The sequence below is a fragment of the Triticum dicoccoides genome, chromosome 1B (assembly GCF_002162155.2).
Source record: "Triticum dicoccoides isolate Atlit2015 ecotype Zavitan chromosome 1B, WEW_v2.0, whole genome shotgun sequence".
NCBI classification, from domain to species: Eukaryota; Viridiplantae; Streptophyta; class Magnoliopsida; order Poales; family Poaceae; genus Triticum; species Triticum dicoccoides.
The window spans coordinates 698,331,994-698,352,971 of NC_041381.1; the positions used below are offsets into that span (position 1 = coordinate 698,331,994).

General features: G+C 42.6%; 1 protein-coding gene across 2 annotated transcripts in view; it reads left to right on the plus strand.

The window, feature by feature from the left end:
• The first annotated feature begins 2,127 nt into the window (after positions 1–2,127).
• The window catches only part of LOC119349808 (putative disease resistance protein RGA1), a 61,492-nt gene continuing 42,641 nt past the window's right edge, over positions 2,128–20,978 (plus strand). The window contains exons 1-3 of one of the 2 annotated variants that reach the window (XM_037617898.1): positions 2,128–2,547; positions 3,284–4,420; positions 6,498–9,545. In XM_037617898.1, the coding sequence (XP_037473795.1) occupies positions 2,248–2,547; positions 3,284–4,420; positions 6,498–8,369 (3,309 nt within the window). In that variant the 5' untranslated portion in view covers positions 2,128–2,247 and the 3' untranslated portion in view covers positions 8,370–9,545. Of the gene's footprint in view, positions 2,548–3,283; positions 4,421–6,497; positions 9,546–20,978 lie in introns of those variants that run through there. The other variant, XM_037617897.1, reaches the window with a different exon arrangement.

The following is a 20,978-nucleotide window of genomic DNA, read 5'->3' on the forward strand; positions in this document are numbered from 1 at the left end:
GGGACTCCCGACCGAGCCTTTTTGCTTCTCTGTTCTCCGAGGGGAGGCCAGTGGCTGCGCGGGCGAAGGAAGACGCTAACGGCGTGCTCTGGATTCTGATGTGGATCCGAGTAGGAGAGTGAGAGAGAGGCTGTGAGCGATGGGGATCGGCGGAACGGGTTTCTCCAGCATTGGTCGCGAAGGGGATGAGTCTTGGGATGCAGGCAGGCCGGAGGTGGCGGCCTATCTGCGCACGCGCACCTCAGCTTATTCCTTCTGGCAGAAGGTTGAAGACGACCGCTAATGGCTGGGCAGCTGAGAGGTGAGCCTTCTTTTCTTTTTAACGATTCAGTCAAACACCTTCTTTGCGGGCTATCACCCGGTACCCCATAGGCCTGACTACCGGGCCTCATTGTCAGTTTTCTTGTGAAAATGGTGTCAATCAAGATTTCAGTGATTCTTGATTATTAATTTCTACTGAAAACGGTGTTTTCGGCATTTTTTTTATGGAAATGGTAGCTTTTTGCACTGAGTGACGCATTTGTGGTGGTTTTTGGCAATCTACTCATTCTTAATGCTACGGTGGATTGAGGTGAGGGTGCTTGTGTCTTCAAACCACTTAACCATTGTGGTGTTCGTCATAGACTCTCTCTATTTGCAGACGATGCGACTGTGTTCTTGAAACCTAAGGAGAGTGAGTTCGTGGCTATGAAGGAAATTCTTGCGGTTTTGGAGGGGTCTCAGACTTTTGTTGCTAACCTTCAGAAGTGCGCCCTATCTCTGACTCGTTGTGGGGATCTTGACATGCAATCCTTGGCCACGTGCCTTCCTTGCAGAGTGTCCCAATTCCCATGCAACTATCTTGGTCTTCCACTCTCGTCGTGGCGCTTGCTAAGGTCGATGTTCACCACTTGGAGACTTACCTTGATTTGATTCAATATATGCTTACAGCGATCACCATTTATCATGTGCTTTCTCTCCAGCTGCCGCCTTTGTACTCAAAATCATTAACAACATCTGCCGGGTTTTCTTCTCGTGAGGATCCGAGGAGGCGAAAGGAGGCCATTTTCTGGTGGCCCGGGAAAAAGTGTGCAAGCCACGATGGTGTGGTGGGCTCGTGATTCATCGCCTTGATCACTTGAACGACGCGTTACAGATGAGATGGCTTTGGTTGCATCGGACTAACCCAACCAGATCTTGGTCCGGTCTGTCTCCTGAGGTCTCCCCTAAGGCCACACAATTGTTCCTCGCTGCCAGCCTGCCACGAGGTGTTTTGTTGGAAGGGGAGATAGAGTGAGCTTCTGGAAGGATCTCTGTGGCTTGACAGTCGTAGTGCTCTTGACATCGCTCGTAATTTGTATCAGTTCATCAAGGCGACAGCCGACAGGTGGTAAAAAGAGGACGGTGGCGGAGGCTCTTCATGAGGATAGATGGATCAGTGACATCACTGGCACCTTATTTACTATATGCACCAATTTGCCATGTACGCAGACGTATGGCATCTGATCCAACGGTGATCATGGCTCACAGTCACAGGTGGCTTTGCATTTCGGTTTGGGTAGCTCTCTCCGCCTAACTCATTGCTTGTCCAATACCGTACCAAGGGCTCGATTACTGAACCCAAAAGTCCAACAACTGAAACTAAAACCAGGTTCAGCTAATCTGTCACTTGGTAAGCAAGCGCGACTGAGAGTAACCCTGATGGACTGCTAGCGTTTCTCTAAAACCCTGATGCTAACCAATGCTCGCTGCATCCTAGCTAGACACCGTATATCTGTCAATTCCTCTTAATTCAATGAAAAAAAGATGGATAACACCTACTATACTCCAGCAGTTTGATTACTGAACCAGAAGACAAAAAGCTGTAACCAAGCTTAAACTACTCCACGCACTTAGCAGCATGTGCAAGGCACTTCACATGACTCCACGCACTTTCCGGCACCAAACACGTTATGTCTGCCAAAGTTTGCACTGAGGCGGCACATTCGCCCAAACTACCCACACTAACTCATGTGCATACAGCTGTTAAGTATCGATCCAAACAAAAAAAAATATACAAGTCATGGAGTTGCGTACAACTCTTCAGTAAAAAATGAACACACACAAGGACTGAGCATAGAGTTGTTGTCTTGATGCAATTACCAAGGTCCGATCCAGCACCCAAACTTCAGCAAGCAAGATCCCATCACGCACCTCGCCATCGTCTGCCCTACCGTTCTTCCTCCCAGCACCTTCAACCCAACACGTACGTATTGAGAGGCGGCGGCCATGGCGGCGCTCGGCGGCATGCTTGCTGCTGCCATCCTCAAGGTGGTGGGTGACCAGGTTGGTTCTCTGATTGGAGGTCAGATCGCGCTACGGATGAATTTGGACAAGGACCTCAAGAAGATGAAGATGGCGCTGGAGTCTGTCAAGGCAGTGCTCAAGGTCGCGGAGAGGCGGTCCATCACCGACGAACTGACGGGTCTTTGGCTGAAGCGGCTCAAGGACTTCTTGTATGAGGTCTCTGACATGATTGATGAGTTCGAAGCAGACACACGAGCCATCACCCAGCCGTCTGCGCGCAAGGTATGCATTTGTGCAGTAAATTGACGCAGTTCTTTAATTTGTGAGTATGCTACTCTTCTCTTTTTGAGAAACAAGTGCTTTACGTCTGCTGCATCCAGATGCACATCTGGGTGCAGAGTGGTAGCTTTGCTTCGCTACAAAATGAGCTGCCATATAGGTATTCGAAAATAATTTGAAAAGAATTATTTAAACATACTGAGCTGTTGAATCTGCTAGTAGATTGTTTGGCTTGATCTTGGATCTATGATTGTCCACATCCTCACCAACACTATTTTTTAACAAATGACGGATTTTATCGACTCCAAATGAAATATCAAGCGGACACAAACACAATGAGCACACACTCTGCTTCTTAATAGCTAGGATGCACACAGCTAATAAACAAGTCCACATCTTTACAACACTTGGAAATCTGTTATCCAGTATCGACAATAATAATTTGGGAACCAGATCCTTGGATGAACTAGACATGGTTTTGACAGGCCTCAGCCTTCGGGCCGGGCATCTGAAACATCTCCATACCATTTTTTTAGCTCAAGTGCTCAGCACATCATTAAAGGTGGCATTGATCTTAACCTTGGCAGTTACAGTCGGAGGTTCTTAGAAATAAGAGGATGTGCCTCTAAATGTTTTAACAAAATTTTCTGTTGGCTGAATGCATTTGTAATATCCTACTATACTAAACTGTTGGGTGCTGGTGATTCTGTATTTTACTAACAAAGCAACTGTCTTGCAGTTCTCCTTCAAAAAATATTTGGCGTTCATGATCCCCTGTCTCACAATTGGCCCCAACATTACAATGGCCAATAGGATGAAGAACATGAGGGACGACCTGAAGGTCATAACAGATCAACACAAGGAATTCAAGTTAACAGACTGCACTAATGCCAATGAGCCAAAGGTGACTGATATACGGGAAACATCATCAACCCTGGAGACACAAATCATTGGGAGGACTGAGGAGAGAGATATAATATTGGCTTCTTTATCTGAGAGCATGACAAATGATATCACAATCCTTCCTATATATGGCATTGGAGGCCTTGGCAAGACAACCTTGGCAAAAATGGTTTACAATAGTTCCCAATTCAATGAATACTCTCAAGTGTGGGTTTACGTGTCTCAGACATTTGATTTGATCAAAATTGGGAACTCTATAATATCACAACTATCAGAGAAAGATAAAGAGAGTGGGTACACTGGAAAGCAGATGATCCATAATTCCCTTGAAAAGCTCCTTGCCAACAAGAAGGTTCTGATTGTTTTAGATGACCTGTGGGAAGACAACATATCTCAGTTGGAAGAACTGAAAGATATGTTAAAGGCTGCAGAGAGCAGTAAGGTGGTTGTTATAGCAACCACACGAAGTGAAGGTATTGCGAAGAAAATGTCTACCATCCAACCATACAAATTAGCACCATTGACTGATGATATGTGTTGGTCTATTATAAAGCAAAAGAGTGCATTTGAATCTAGAGGTGACAAAGAACAATTGGAAGAAATAGGGAAGGTCATTGCAATGAAGTGTGCGGGTGTGGCTTTAGCAGCTAAATCACTTGGGCACATGCTGCAATCTATGAAATATAGTCAATGGGAATCAGTGAGAGATAGTAATATCTGGACTGCACCTTCTTTGGAAGATACATCTTCTACACAAGTGCTTGCATCTCTGAAGTTGAGCTATAGTGTTTTGCCTTCGTATCTGAAGCTATGCTTTGCCTATTGTGCAATATTTCCAAAAGGTCACAAGATACTTAAAGATGATCTTGTTCATCAGTGGGTTTCTCTTGGTTTCTCTTCCTGGGAACTCGGCGAGAGATACATTAGTCAGCTTTTGGGCCTTTCTTTTCTTGACCATTTCAAGTCATCATCGGTGAGTTTATCCATACCTTTTACGATTTGTTTTCATTGTTCTTTTGGAACTGGTGTAAGGTAACTTAAGTATAGTTGTAAAGTACACAAGCTGACAAATATTGAAACTATAATATAATTCTAAAATTGCTGAGAATGATTTGGAGTACATCACATAATCATTGCTTACAGTGCAGCTTTTCCAAATAACTTCTTGACAATATCTCAATGATTGATACACACAAATGCAACCCAACACATCCCTACAATATTCAATTATTGGTTTTACTGTAGCATGCTACTTAAACAAAAAGTACACATTAGTAAGTACTCCCTTGGATCTAGTATAAGTTGAACTAAAGCAGCGACAAGTAATATGGATCCGAGGGAGTACTAAGGCCGTCGGGAAAATCGTAATGTCCTGTTGTAACAAATGCCCACCCCGAGGCCTTTAGTTCGCATCCAGATGTGGCATTTGCATTTGCATTTGGGCTTACTGTGACTAGCATGATTACTTGGTGCGAGCAGTTAATCTCCCGTTTGTTTTTTCGATATTCTTTTAGAATCAGTCTTTTTACAACATTAATCATGAAATGTACAACAATATATTTTGGTTCACTGTAGTGGTTATAGATATTCAGGAATAAAATACCCATCCCATGCGGTCTTGGAAACCACCATGGAGAATCACCCCTGGTATACATGCAAACTAGATACTACCATCACAAAATACCACGGTAAAAAAATAGCACGCTATAGCGTGTCGAGAATTGCCCCGCTATATAGATCAGCGCACAATGTCTCGCTAATAGCACGCTATAGCATGTTATAGCACGCTAATAGTATATTTCAAAGGCAACGCTATTTTGTATAGCGCGCTATTTTTTTCATTGCAAAATGCATAATTGTTTCGGACATACTTCCTCCGCAACTTAATAAAAGATTTTTTTGACATTGTTATAGTGCCAAAAACGTCGTATATTAAGTTACGGAGATACTCCCTACATCCCACAATGTAAGACTTTTTTGACACTAATAATAGTGTCAAAAAACGTCTTACATTATGAAACGAAGGGAAGAGTACATTCTACTAGCGGTTCTGCCAGCCACCAGTACTCGCGGGACAGAGATAGCTCGAGCTAACACACGTGGACAGAGTAACCAGCCAATGAACACATGCATCAGACGGTCAATCCCTAGCCATCTTCCATCAGCCAAAAGTAATAATAATAATATTCCTGCTAGCAAGCTCACATTATAAAAGCATTGATGTAATTCCTTTCACATAAAATGGTCAAATAGATGTAGAACTAAGAATATGTTCGTACATATAATTATAAGCATATCTTCTGAAACCAGTGATATCCCGTCTTTAATGGACCATGGCAGCTATCACCACTGGGTTTCGTTAAAATTGCTAGTGATGCATCTTATGTGATAGGTTGTTCCGTACTACTGAGAGACTGAAAAATTGTTGTTGCTGCCGCGGGATCTGATGATGCAGGCTGCCTGTTGCAGCTACCTAACATGGAGGCTGAGGCCGGCTACCACCTGCCTACATAGGGAGGTGGGAGACGATGAACAGCAACCTCCTTGTCTTTCTCGTTCATAGGTCATCATCCCTAGAGGCGAGGATGAAGCAAGGCACTGCGGGGTTTTCATTTTCCTACATATTCTTGTTTATTTGTGCTTCTGTTGCATTAGTGTTCGTAGTATTTTTTTTCTTATTCCGAATTTTATCAAATAATTATTTTCCTTCCTTAGTTTCCTTGAATTCACATATTTTGTTATATTTTGTTAAGTAAAATCATGTTTAACTGGCAGACGCTGGCGCAAAAGAACCGTCGTGTCATCAAATATGATCTTGCAATGTTTGAGACAAAATTCATATGGGCTTGAGACTCAAAGCTCATAATTGTCTAGTTTGGATCTTAAAGACCAAATCTAAACTTGGGAAATAGCAGGGGACCAAAAATAAAATTTAGTATTTAATAAAGGAGTTGACGCATAAAATGTCTTAGATTTGAGGAATGAAGTCATAAATTGTTTAAATCTAAATAAATCCAAAAGTCTGACACTGCTGAATGACTTTGTTGCAGACTTTTGAGCTACATGATGAAGATGTTATATTGTTGACCATGCATGACCTGGTGCATGATTTAGCAAGATCTGTCATGGAGGATGAAATTATTTTTGTTGGCAATATCAATAATGCTGAAGGAAGCCGCTACCACTATGCATTGCTAGATGATTGTAGCAAGCCACTGGGATCAGACTTATCCAAGATAAGAGCGTTGCGTTTTATGGATTGTGACAAATATGAACTTCATGATGCTGCATTTTCATCTGCCAAGTCTTTGCGTGTCTTGGACTTAAGTGAGTGCGCCATATATACGTTGGCAGATTGTATTGGTGAACTGAAGCAATTGAGATACCTTAATGCTCCAAGAGTCCAAGATACAAAGATTCCAGACAGTATCACCAAGCTCTCAAAATTGATTTACCTGAACCTTCGTGGATCTCCTACAATCTTAGCACTACCAGAGTCAATTGGAGAAATTGAGGGTCTAATGTATCTTGATTTGTCAAGTTGTTCCAGAATTAAAAAACTGCCAGAATCATTCAGGAGGCTACAAAAGTTGGCGCATTTGGATTTATCCAATTGCTCGTCTGTTGAAGGAATATCGGTGTTCTTGGAGAGCCTCACACAACTAGAGTATTTGAACTTGTCATACTGCCCAAATATCGGAGATATACCAGAAGTTCTGGGCGGCCTATCCAAACTGCAGTATTTAAACTTATCAAACAGCTCATATCTTGAATGTGGTAAAGAAGCAGAATTTTTTGGTGCCCTCACAAAACTAGAGTATTTGAACTTATCTTCATGGAATTGTAAACTCAAAAAGCTCCCTGAATCTTTGGGCGGATTCAGTCAACTCAAGTACTTAAACTTATCAGGTTGGCGAGATATAAAAAAATTGCCAAGATTATTCGGGAGTCTAAAGAATCTGCTCCATCTTGACTTATCATGTTGTTTTATGGTTGATGGTGTACATGAAGCTTTGGTCGGTCTTACCAGTCTGCAACATTTGAATTTACAAGGTACACAGCTCAGTTTGCTGCCAGATGATCTGACCAAGCTCCGGTATTTAAACCTATCTGGACTGAGAAACATAGATGCATTCAGTTTTCTCTCTAGCGAATCTTTGGACAGTCTCATCAACCATATATGCAGAATTAATCTTTCAGATCTAGAGCATTTGGACTTGTCGGAAAATTATATGGTAGGAATACCTGAAAGTATTTGTAGCCTGACAAAACTGCACACATTGGACCTCTCGGGATGCACAGAGTTGGAGAAAATACCTGAAAGTATATGTACATTTGGTAGCTTGAAGTTTCTTTATTTAGAGGATTGTTGCAGTCTTGATGAAATACCTCAACTCAGTAGCAGTGCAATATCGTTACCACACTTTGTGGTGCGTGCTGGTAATGATGGATCTAGCAGCAATCTTGTCCTGCTAAAGCCCACAGATCCTTTTAAGCTGGAGATAACTGAACTTGAAAATGTGATGTCCGCAGGAGAGGCACATAGTATAAAATTAATGGAAAAGCAAAGCATTCGGGAGTTGAAACTGGAGTGGACTCAAGGTGTTGACAGATTTGTGGATGACAAAATGTTGCTGAAAAAACTAGTGCCTCCAAGCACATTGAGGGTGTTGGAGATATGTGGTTATAACAGTGTCATCTTTCCAGGCTGGGTAGTGGGCCAACTACCAAACCTGGACTCACTGGTTCTCAGAGATATGGCAAATCTGGAAGAGTGGGACACTTCATACTCCACCGGTGAGGAGAAGGTGTTAAAAGGAGTAGAAATACATGGTTGCCCCATGCTAAGGATGAAAGGGCCTCTGCCTAAAGCTAAAGAGTGGGAGATAAGTTGTGTTGGTAGTACTTGTAAGCAAAGGTAGAAGTTTGGCAAGGACCAAAATGTAAAATGTATCGTGTACTTATCTAACTCTGAGAAGGAATGGAGAGTGTTCGATAGCCTTCCAGAAAATTGCCAGTCCATAGCCTTCCATTTCTCTTGTGAGTTTACTGTAGCGCAGGAAATCTCAGGCGATAGTCCGGCGAATCCAACATGGCATCAGAGCTTGGGGATGATTCGGCCGTCGGTGGATGTGCCGGTGGCGCTGGGCCGTGCTGAGGCAGTGGAAGCACTGAAGGGGAGCTGTTGAAGCCGGTCCCTGGAGGTGTGCGGCGGCGAATCGGCGAGCAGCAGGAGGCGGACGTGCGCTGCTTGAATCGGTGGCTCCGGCGGCTACCGGCGCTGGCAACAGAGAGGTTGCGTGGTGAGGGCAGCGCGTGCTGATGGTAGAGGCAAGCTGCGGGCGTGCGGGGCTGCGCGTACAACAGGGAGGAGGAGGTCTCACTAGCAGCTAGGAGCAGCGGCACAGGTGCGAGTAGGAAGAGCAGTGCCTGGTGCCTCACGCAGGAGGAGAGGAGCGTGCGGCCAGGAGTGGTCGGAGTGCTGCTCTCGGAAGGTACAGGATTTGGGCGCAGCGTGCGCACACGAGCAGAGAAGAAGGTCTCATTCTGTTCGTGACTGCTGCAGCAGAGAAAGCAGACAGAGAAGCAGGGGAGAGACAGAGAGCTCCAAAGCTTGCTGTGCTGCAAGAGGAGAGGAGCAAGAAGAAATTGAACCTATATTCAGACTCAGTGCGTGTTTTGGCTGGTTGGTCTGAAGAGAAGCAGTTGACAGCCGGACTACACAATTTGGAGAAGGTAGCTTGAAGACGAGTCTCGGTTCAACAATGGAAGTGAGAAGGAACACTAACTGTGGTGTTTACTCATTTGGTACTAGAGGTGGATATTGCAGCGTAGTTGATGGAGTCACTGCTACAAGGGACGATGGTTCAGGTAGAGGTAAAGGATGTGGTAGTGGTACTGCAAAATCATGGCAGCGAGAAGGGGATTGGCTGTGTCCAAATACAAGATGTCAGAATGTAAATTTTGCATTCCGAGGTGTCTGTAATCGCTGTCGGGTAGCACGCCCTGCTGATGTTAGTGCAATGGGGACAACTAAAAATGGTGAAAAATCTCAGACTCTTACTGTCCAAATGACTACCGATGAGTTGAAGAAGTGGCTTCAGTTCAAGGAAGGAACCATTGATGAAAGGTCAACAACCAAGATATTTGCTACATCTGCTAACCCCTGTGGTGATACTTCGAAATTTGTGAAAGGAAGTTATTTTGAGGCTGGTACACAGTGGTTAATAGACTCTGGTGCGTCTAAACATATGGCCGGTTCGTATAAGGATTTCTGCAGTTATACTCCTGATTTTACAGGGCAAAATGTTAGACTTGCTGATGGTTCTGGCCAGAGTATTAGGGGGGTAGGAACAGTTAAATGTTGCCCAGATATGACTCTATCATCTGTTTTACATGTTCCCTCATTCCCAATCAATTTGCTATCCATCAGCTGCATTACAAGAGAACTCAATTGTGCTGTAATCTTCTTCCCAACATGGTGTTTATTTCTGGAACTTGGGACAGGAAAAAAGCTTGGATCAGGAATTATGCGAGATGGTCTATACTATCTAGATGATGATATGGCACCTGATATGGCACCTGTGGCTGCTATTGTTCTGTCTCAGTCATCATTGCAAGAATTTCTTCTTCATCATCGCAGGCTGGGACACATGTCCTTTAACACCCTGGGTCAGTTGTATCCTAACCTATATAATAAAATTTGCAAGGAAAGTCTAGTATGTGACGCCTGCCAGTACGGGAAGCTAACCCGTAGTATATATATTTCATCTGATCACAGAAGTACAGTGCCATTTCAAACTATCCACTCAGATGTATGGGGTCCTAGTGGGGTGTGGTCACTTTATGGATACAAATCATTTGTTACATTCATCGACTGTTGCACTAGGACTACTTGGGTTTATGTATTGAGAAATAAAAGTGATGTGTTTGAATGCTTTAGGGATTTCCACAACCTAATCATAAATCAATATGATGCACGGGTGAAAATATTCCGAACTGACAATGGTACATAATATGTAAATAACCAATTTGATGAGTACCTGTCAAGCTTTGGAATTATCCATCAAACTAGTTGCCCAGGCACCTCCCAGCAAAATGGTCTGGCGGAGAGGAAGAATAGACATCTTTTGGAAATCACACGGTGTATAATGTTGGCTATGAATGTACCTAAATATTTGTGGAGTGAGGCTGTGATGACAGCTGCATATTTAATGAATAGAATGCCATCTCGGGTGCTTAACAACAAGACACCAATCGAGTGTTTAACGGGTAAGACTACATATGTGGTGCCACCAAAGGTGTTTGGATGTGTTTGCTTTGTGAGGGATCATAGACCATCAGTTGGGAAGCTTGACCCTAGAGCAGTGAAATGTATATTTGTGGGATACTCTGGAAAACAGAAGGGTTATAAATGTTGGTGCCCATCTGAAAAGCGGATGTTTGTGAGCATGGATGTAGTGTTCAGGGAGCATGAACCTTTCTATGGGGAACCAGTAGATTTAACTGATGTCTTTCCTGATTTATATGTTAATGATGCTACAGATCTGGACAACGAGACAGGAGAAGATAAAGGTGAAGAATATAATGAAGCAGCATCCAGGAATATGATTGTTGGAGTGATTCCAGCTGCAGATATGTATAACGGTGAAGATGAAGGTACATCAGGAGCTGAACAGGAACAGACGCAGGGGGAGCTACGAGATGAATCAAATGAAGCTGTTAAGTGGCCAAAACCAAATGAAGAACAAGAAGTTCAGGTGTATAAAAGGAGACACCGATCTGAGAAGGAAGTTATCCCATTTAGGTGTGATCATGAAGCTCAAGAAACTCCTGCAGTACAAACACAAGAAACCTTGCCAAGTGTGACACAATCAGATGTGCATGAGTCATCTCCACAAGTCGATGGTACGCTTCCCTTACTATTGGATGAGTTAGATATTCCTATCGCTCGCAGAAAGCAGCCACGTTCCACTGCAGGGAAATTACCACCAAATCTATCTCAATATGATGTTTCTAATTATGTCTCATATGTATCATTGGGCTCCCAATATAAATCATTTATAGCTGCACTCGATTCCACTCTACCTATACCACGTGATTGGCAGGAGGCGAAACAATATCCGGAGTGGAAAGCTGCTATGATAAAGGAGATGACAGCACTTGATAAAAACAATACTTGGGTACTCACTACTCTTCCTCCTAACAAAAGGGCTGTTGGTTGTAAATGGGTATTTACTGTAAAACAAAATTCAGAGGGAAAAGTAGAAAGATATAAAGCCAGGTTAGTGGCAAAGGGGTATAGTCAAACTTATGGAGTGGACTATGATGAGACCTTCGCACCAGTGGCGAAAATGAACACCATTAGGGCCCTCATATCTATAGCTGCAAATAATAAGTGGAAGTTATTTCAAATGGATGTTAAAAATGCTTTTCTTCATGGAGATTTGAAAGAAGAGGTTTATATGGAGATTCCCCCTGGGTTTGGTACACAAGAAACAGAGGGTAAAGTGTGTAGGCTGAAAAGGTCTCTATATGGTTTGAAACAGTCACCTAGAGCATGGTTTGGACGACTTAGAAAGGAGATATGCTCTATGGGTTATCGACAAAGCAATGCAGATCACACCCTTTTCTTTAAGTACCAGAGTGGCAAGATTGTTATCCTTATTGTGTATGTTGATGATATTGTGATCACAGGTAATGATGATGATGGCATAGCATCCCTAAAGAAGATGTTGGCCAGGTCATTTGAAGTTAAGGATCTAGGTTTTCTTCATTATTTCCTGGGAATTGAGGTTGTATATGGATCACAAGGTATTTACTTATCACAAAGAAAATATGTACTTGATTTACTCGCGGAAACTGGCATGCAAAATTGTAGACCAGCGACAACTCCAATTGAGCAGAACCATCGTATTCTAGCAGATTCTGGTGATCCTGTGGACAAACATCAATATCAAAGGTTAGTAGGACGGCTAATTTATTTATCACACACTAGGCCAGACATTGCCTATGCAGTTAGCTTGGTGAGCAGATTTATGCATGACCCGAGATCAAGTCATTTAGATGTTGTGCACAGAATACTAAGATATCTTAAAAGTTGTCCGGGAAGAGGGATTCTATTTTCTAATCATGGACACTTAAAAATAGAGGGTTTTACTGATGCTGATTGGGCTGGGTGCCTAGACGATAGAAGGTCTACATCTGGCTACTGTGTTTTCGTTGGTGGTAATCTTGTTAGTTGGAGGAGCAAAAAACAAAGTGTGGTGGCACGATCTACTGCTGAAGCAGAGTTTAGATCCATGGCTTCAGGATTATGTGAATTGATGTGGTTGGGGATACTATTATCTGAACTTAGGCTGTTTGATGGAGGACCACTGCAACTCTTTTGTGATAACCAGGCTGCAATCAAGTTAATACACAATCCAGTCCAGCATGATAGAACTAAACACATCGAAATTGATAGACATTTCATAAAAGAAAAGTTAGACGAGGGACTTCTCCAAGTTGGCTTTGTTAGATCTGAAAATCAACTTGCAGATGTATTAACAAAGGGTGTTAGTGTTGTATCTTTTGAAAAATCATGTAGCAAGATGGGGCTCATAAATATATTTGCCCCATCTTGAGGGGGAGTGTTGGTAGTACTTGTAAGCAAAGGTAGAAGTTTGGCAAGGACCAAAATGTAAAATGTATCGTGTACTTATCTAACTCTGAGAAGGAATGGAGAGTGTTCGATAGCCTTCCAGAAAATTGCCAGTCCATAGCCTTCCATTTCTCTTGTGAGTTTACTGTAGCGCAGGAAATCTCAGGCGATAGTCCGGCGAATCCAACAAGTTGCAGTGATAATGTGTTATCATCATGGGATGAGTGCATTGTGTCACACACTAATGCTTCTTCCTCTTCATCTACATTAACTACTATGTTGTCAGTTAGAGACTGCAAGGTGCCTCTGCATGAGTGGAGGTTGCTTCGACACTTCCCTGGACTCCCTTCTTTGTCTATTGACAATTGTGGTGATCTAACCGGCTCACCAGATATCATCCAACTACTATCCTCTTTGGAGAAACTATGCCTAGAAGACGAACACATGGAAGAACTGCCAATATGGTTGGGTGAGCTCCCATCTCTAAAGAATCTGACTATATTTAATAGCAATGGTGTAAAGGAGTTGAACGAGAACATGAGGCAACTCACAAAGCTTGAATCGCTAGAACTGGGCTTCTGCAAAAGCATATCTGCAGTGCCACGTTGGCTAGGCGAATTGACCTCTCTTAAGAAACTTTGGATATCTAACAATGGAGGCTTGAGGTCGTTGCCGGCAAGCATACAACAACTCACCAGCCTCCAGGAAATAGTACTTATAAACTGCAATGAATTAGAGCACGTGGTTGCTGAAATAGAGGAGGGAAAGATGAAGCTAACTGACAACCAACAGAGGGAATCTGCGCCGCCCACGTCTCTAAAGAGACTTATTCTGAGTGAATGTTATGGTATCAAGTCTTTTCCTGGGGGAATACATCAACTCACTAACCTACAGGACCTAACAATAAAGAGGTGCCCTGGACTAAAGGAATGGTGTGAATTAGAGGAGACCAAGACCTTTCTGGCTCGCATAGAAAATAAGGTATGTGTCCTGCCACGCCCTTTGTCATACTAATCTTATTTTGCAATGCTTCGTCTTTCTTCTTTTCTTCATGTATTCAGTCTTGCATTTCTTTCTAAGTGGATTCTTTCATGCATAAATGCCGAGATATTCGTCTGCTTTGCTTTGCAATTTCCCTTTTGTTTAAAAGCACCTTGTTTTGCAAAAATATAACAATAGCACAAATACGACTTGTCTAATTTCTTGAGTACCTCTAGCGTCTAGTGACAGGCTACCGCTACCAATGTAAAGATGGACACAATAAGTGTCTTGGGAATTTGTTTGCAGTACAGGCCAGTGAGTTAAACTTTTCAAAACATGTTTCTCCTGTATATAGAACCTGCACTTATCACTCATATCAACTACTAGAATCAAATCTAATCAAATAATTTCCACCATTCGTTTTACAGACGATTGAGTTCTAGACAGTGCATGCATATACTGCACAACCAGGTTGCAACCTGAATCAACCTGCAAGATTTTGTTCTGGGTGATTTAAATTGTTGGAGTTGAAGAAGGAGCTGAAATTACAAGCCATGGTGACGTGAAACTCGTTTGCAAGACCTGCAGCATGTGACTTCTACGGGGTCTCGAAACTCAATGTAGTGTCCTCTCCCCCACCCTTTCTACTTTGTGCTTAATCTGCTCCCTGCTCGTTTTTGTATGTTTGACCAAACGGAAGATTGCAGTACTTGTAACGTCTGTGATTTCCTAGTGTTCTGCTCTGCATAATTTTGTGCTTAGTTTGCATATTTTTGTTACCTGCTTCGGCAACTGTCCAAATGATTGTAGAACTTGCATGTTCGTGGCTTGTATTCATTCCGTCCTAGAGTGTACGTGCTTGCTTACACAACTTGTTGCTAGTTTAGTTTGTCTGTCAGTAAACTAATCTGCTGGTACTGCTGCTACTCTACTCCGTGTTAACAGGCAGCTAACCATGCTGAAGAAAGCCTGAAACATACCTATGACAGTGGCAATGCATCGTCTTACCTGAGTGGTGTCCTCCCGGCCCGCCGCGCGGTGCCCACGCATCGCCGATGACCTCTGTCTCCCTCGTCATCCCCGGAGGTCGCCGCACGCCAACCTCCTCTGCTCCAGTTCCACAGTGGCAGTACATTGTCTTACCTGAGTGGCGTCCTCCGGCCTGCCGCACGGTGCCCACGTGTCGCCGGTGACCACAGTTGCGTCAAACAGTGGACGTATCGCACAGGCGAGCGATCTAGAGCGGGATTTGGGTCGGCCCAACTATAGCGTACATATAGGTTCTGGTTTTGGGAATTTACAGCATTCCCAGCCGGTTTTTACTGGTTTTGCGAACCTTTTAGAAGTCCTGAACTGGTTTTTCTTATTTTTTTTCTTTTTCCTTTTTCTGTTTCTTTTTTCTTTTTTCTTTTTGTTTCCTTTTTTCTGTTTTCATTTCTTTCTTTTTTGTGTTTCTCTTTCTTTTTTCTTTTCTCTATTTCTATTTTAATTCTTAATCTACTCATTTTTACTTTCTATTTTTACTTTTCAGAATTCCAAAAATTGTTCAAAGATTCTAGAAATGTTCTGAAGTTAAAAATTGTTCCTGTTTTATTCGTTTTGTTCATAAGTTCCAAAAAAATTAGTGATTTTTACAAAATGTTCGCGTATTTGAGAAAATGTTCATAAATTAAAAAAATGTTCCTATTTGAAAATATGTTCTTAATTTTAATAAAATGTTCGCATTTCAAAATATATTCATAACTCAAAAAATGTTCTGCTTTTCAATTTTTGTTCAAAAATTCCATTAATCATCATAATGTTCGCTATTTCTAAATTTTGTTCAGAGTATCAATTTTTGTTCACATATGCAAAAAATTTCCTTTTGTCCAAAATGTTCTTGTTTTAAAATTGGAAATTCATTTTTCAAATGTTTGTTCATAAATTCGAAGAAGTTCCTATTTTAAATTTGTTTGCATATTGAAAAAGTGTTCACATCTTTTTAAAACTTGTTCATGATTCTTAAAAAATGTTCCCGTTTTCAAAAAAAGAGTCAAGAATTCAAAAATGTTCCTGTTCTCAAAATTTGTTCACAAATTTAAAAATGTTCACTTTTTGAAAAGTGATCAAACATTCAAAAATTGTTAGCATTTTGTCAAAATTTGTTCGTTATTGTCAAAAATTGTTCGGAATTTAGAAAACATTCCTGTTTTTTCAAGTTTTGTTCGCAAGTTCAAAAAATGTTCATGTTTTTAAAAGCAAATCACTATTCATAAAATTCTTCACATTTTATAGAAACATTTTCGTTTTTATCAAAAAATGATCGTAATTTAATAGAAATGTTCCTGTTTTTCAATATTTGTCCACAACTTCAAAATTGTTCCTGTTTTTCAAGTTTGGTTACAAATTCGAAAAATTGCTAACTTTTTTTCAAAACTCGTTTGTTTTCTGTAAAAAAGTTTGTACTTTTCAAATAATATATTTAGAATTTACAACAAATGATAGGAAAAGGAAAAATAATCCGATTCTTTAGATGTGGCTAGGTCTAAAGGACTCGCATTGCAATTTCACCATTGAACAGAGTCTGGCGTAGTGGCTAGCTGCGCTTGTCTACAAGCTCTCGGTCGCGCTTCGAATCATATGCGAAGCCTGGACATTCTGCCGTAGAATGCGGCAAATAGGAAGTCCCTACAATGCAACCAACCAATACAACCAACGATAACTGCGGCGAAACATCACAGACGCGCCCAAAAGAAACGAAAGAAAAAACAAAGGGAACAAATGCCGACAACGGCGGATAGATAAAAACGAAAAAGCCTCACGACCACTGCGCCCACTGTAGATCTCCCACCAAGCTCCTAGATTCCGAAGCGCCGGTACCAATCGACACCCCCAATAAGGATCATGACAATGACGGCGTTGCTGCCAAGGGTTTCCCCTGGTACTCGACGAGGAGAGAAGAAGGGTAGCCCCCGACGCCCTCCAAGAAGGTCCGATGGCACCCTCAAGCGCTGATACGTCTCCGTCGTATCTATAATTTTTGATTATTTCATGCCAATATTATTCAACTTTTACATACTATTGGCAACTTTTTATATGCTAACTTACTTATCCAGTGCCCAGTGCTAGTTTCTGCCAAGGGAAGCCCCTCGTCAAACCTGGTACTCCTCTAACAACGATGATGCGTAGATTTCATGATTGGTACATGGACATCTGCAGCAAGTCTGGGACGGATACTTTGACGCTGAGAGTTAAAGAGGAGCCCGACCTCGTTGGAATTGATTTGTTGTATGTTCCATATGAGGAGTTTTTCCAGTTTTTCTATCAACGGGCCCTTGATAAAACAATCATCACTTGCTACTGTCCGTAAGTACTACTTTTGTAATTAAGTCTCTATATATAGCTCAGCTCTTTTATTGCATGTGTATATAATTATCCTCGCCATATTATGCAGATTAAAGATCGCCGAATTGAAGAAAAGACAAATCGATGATATTGGGTTCATAACACAAATCTCATGGATGAATGAAATGTTAAACATGATGCCAAACAAACCGAGGCCAACTTGCTCGCATCGTTACTTCGAAATCAAAACAAAGATACAATACTCTTTTCTTATGAATACACACTACAAGAAATATGTCAACTTGTGACCACCACTATTGGTCACTGAAAGGTCACAAATTTCCATTTATGACCTTTTTGTGACCAAAAACAGAAGGTCAAAAGCTGGCCGTCGTAAACTGACTATAGCGACCTTTCTTCTGGAATGGTCAAAGATGTTTACGACCAAAATATTCCTACTGTGGCATTTTGGTCACTAGCAACCTCCCCAGGCCACGTAGGAATCCAACGTGGCAAGCTGATGTGGCACAAGATTCAGCCCGGTCCGATTTGGTGTTCTACATGGGCCGAGCCCATTAATTCAGCCTTTTATATATGTTTTTTCCTGTCAATTTTTGGTCAGACTTCATGGGCCAAGCCCAACAATTTTCGGCCTTTTTATTTCATGGGTCATGGCCTTTTTGTACCAACAGTTTTAGTTTTTTTATAAAATGGCTCCACTAGTCAAACAGGTCCCACTTGTCAGGTTCTGATAAGTGGGTCCTAGCCCAGATAGATTCTTCATATTTCAATTTGACAATAAGGAAATAACCAGTAGTTAAATTGGCAAGCAAAAAACACACATAATACTTTAAATAACAATAGCCAGATTCAATACAAGCTCTACAAATGACACGTCCTACAAGCTGTAGCATATACAAGCTTATTTACAACCTCCACAAATGACACGTCCTACAAGCTGTAGCATTTACAAGTTCTACAAGTTACACGTAATACAAGCTTAGTTGATACAAGCTCTACAACTATGGGAATCAGTTACAAGATCTACAAGTGTTTTCTTCTTCTACATGTAGCTCCGTCAATAGCGATCAAATGCCGGACTCACTAGAGAGTCGGGACTGGTCCTTCCACGGACGCCCTGTTACATGAATCAGCTGATAAAAATTAGAAAAACTGGAGCCAATATATTATGAACATTCCATTCAAAAAAGGAGTAAAGGACATTCTTTGTTTCATCACGTTACAAAGGAGCAGCACAAACCACAACTTTACTCGACACACACACACATACACACATGAATATTAAGCTCAGTTCCAGCAACTATATCATGGTTTAACAGCTGGACTCAGCATCATCAAACCACCATGCTTATGATCATAATCTAAGCATATCATCAAACAAAACCTACACAGATAAAGATCACAGCACATCAAGCCACAGGAGCACCAGCGCTGGCATGAGATTCAACGCAACAGCAATGGGGCTACCACAACAGCATGAAAAACCTAAGCATACTAGAGAAAATAGATAGTTGGTGTTGGAGGGACTGGTGAATTACCTCAATGGCGTACTTGATGGGTGATGATGGTCCTTCTCAAGTTGTTGTCGTCCAGAGTTAAGAGGTTTCATACATCTGTCTACAACAATCAGCAAACCAGAAATCAGAACGAATACTTCAATCTCATAATCAGCAAAGCTGTTCAGTAAGTAGCAATTGTATCTGTAACATTGGAGAAAATGGCGCCTTTTGTTCCCAAGGAAACAATGCTGGCACTTATGTCAAGAAAACAAAATCAGCACACACCAGCACTCTGCCAGGTATAGCAACAAGCTGATCTTCAAGGTCACAAAAATGGGAGACAAAAAAAAGACACAGACCGCAGCATGAGTGAGCAGAGCACAAATGGGGCAGAAAGAATGAATGTCGGGCTATTTTTATTCATAGAAACAACCAAAGAAAGAAATGTCAGCATGTATATGTATCACATCAGTGCCACATGGCCCTCCACAGGACATGAAAATGACAACCTTCCTACCAGATTACATCAACATCCTTGTCAACTCAAATGGAAACTGGCCCGACGCCAAAAATGAAGCGACCGTTCATTCCTCCGCAGAATAAAATATCTACTACACAAGTGCATACATTACTCAACATTCTACTACACAAGTGCATACAGTACTCAACATTCACTCAAAGTATGTTGTGCAGGATCACACCATTCCATTTTCACTCAAAGTACAATAGTGCATCACATTTTTGGATGATCATCAACATCTACTACTCCTAACTACTCCCTGTGCAATCCTACTCTGTAGTAAAACTTCCTCACCCTCCATTCACCCTGTTCAAGCAGTACTGTAGTAAAACTACTCCTAATGCTACATCAGTTAACAGCAAGTGAAATTACTGTGATGTGCAAAATTTACAGTAAATACTCCACTGAATATTACTGAAACTTAATAGAAGTTAACTAAGCTTTTTCAGTTTCAGAATATACAAGTCAGAAAATAAGCTTGCAAGCAAGTTTATGTAAGTAATGCACACTGGAGTGCAATACTTCTATGGATTTCTACAAATAATTCATGCTTTTCTAACTAATCCAAGATGTCCATTTAATTAACTGGAAAAGTAAGTTAAATCTTGTTGAATCTTGTGCGTTTGGACACAAAGTATTTTACTGCATCCCAGTTCCAATCACGGTTAGTTTACCATGCGAAAACTAGATCTAGAATTAGGAAAACCTGCCAATAGAACCGCACAAAGCCTCCTATTGCACAAATCAAGAGCAGTCGCCGAACGAGACTCATCACATCAACGAGTATAGAAGAACAAGAACCGGGCGAGGGATGTGGGAACAGGGAACGAACGGCGCCTACCTCGATGGAACGAAACCTCTCCTCCTGCCCCTCCTCCTCGACCAGAGCAGGGCCGAAGCTAGGCGCAGCCCTCATCCATCTCAAGCAGCGCAAGGTCGGCGCCCTCCTGCCGTCATCGCCATCTCCGCGCCATGATGACCTGCAGCAAAGGAACGGATAGGAGGAGAAGGTGAGGAGGAGCGGGTGGATCTGGGCGAGGAAGGAGGGGAAGGGCCTACATGGACAACAACGGCGTCAGTGGCTGGGGGCCCGCGGCCGCGGGCACGTCGGGAGGCGCGGCCGGGCCGGAGATCACGGCGGTGCGGAGGGCCGGGTAGGCGAGGACGCGGCGGAGCAGGGGGCTTGATGAGCGACCAGAGCCCCGGCACGGACAGCACGAAGACCCCAGTGAGCTGTAGAAGCTCGCCTGCGAGTACCCTGTCCCCGCCGGCGCGGGGGTGGCCATGGATGGGCGCGAGATCCCTCTTCTCTTCTGATGGGCGGAGGAGAGGGTGAGAGACGGAGGGATATGGAGGCGGGGCGGCCGGGTGCCTCGATCTGGATCGAGGAGAGGGAGGCCGCGCACTGGATCTTGCCGGAGGAGGAGAGAGGGAGGGAGGAGCAGAGCGTGGGGATCTTGTCGAAGGGGAGGGAGGGAGGAGCAGAGCACGGCGATTTGGATCGAGGAGAGTGAGGGGAGGGGAGGGTGGCGGCGACGCGAGG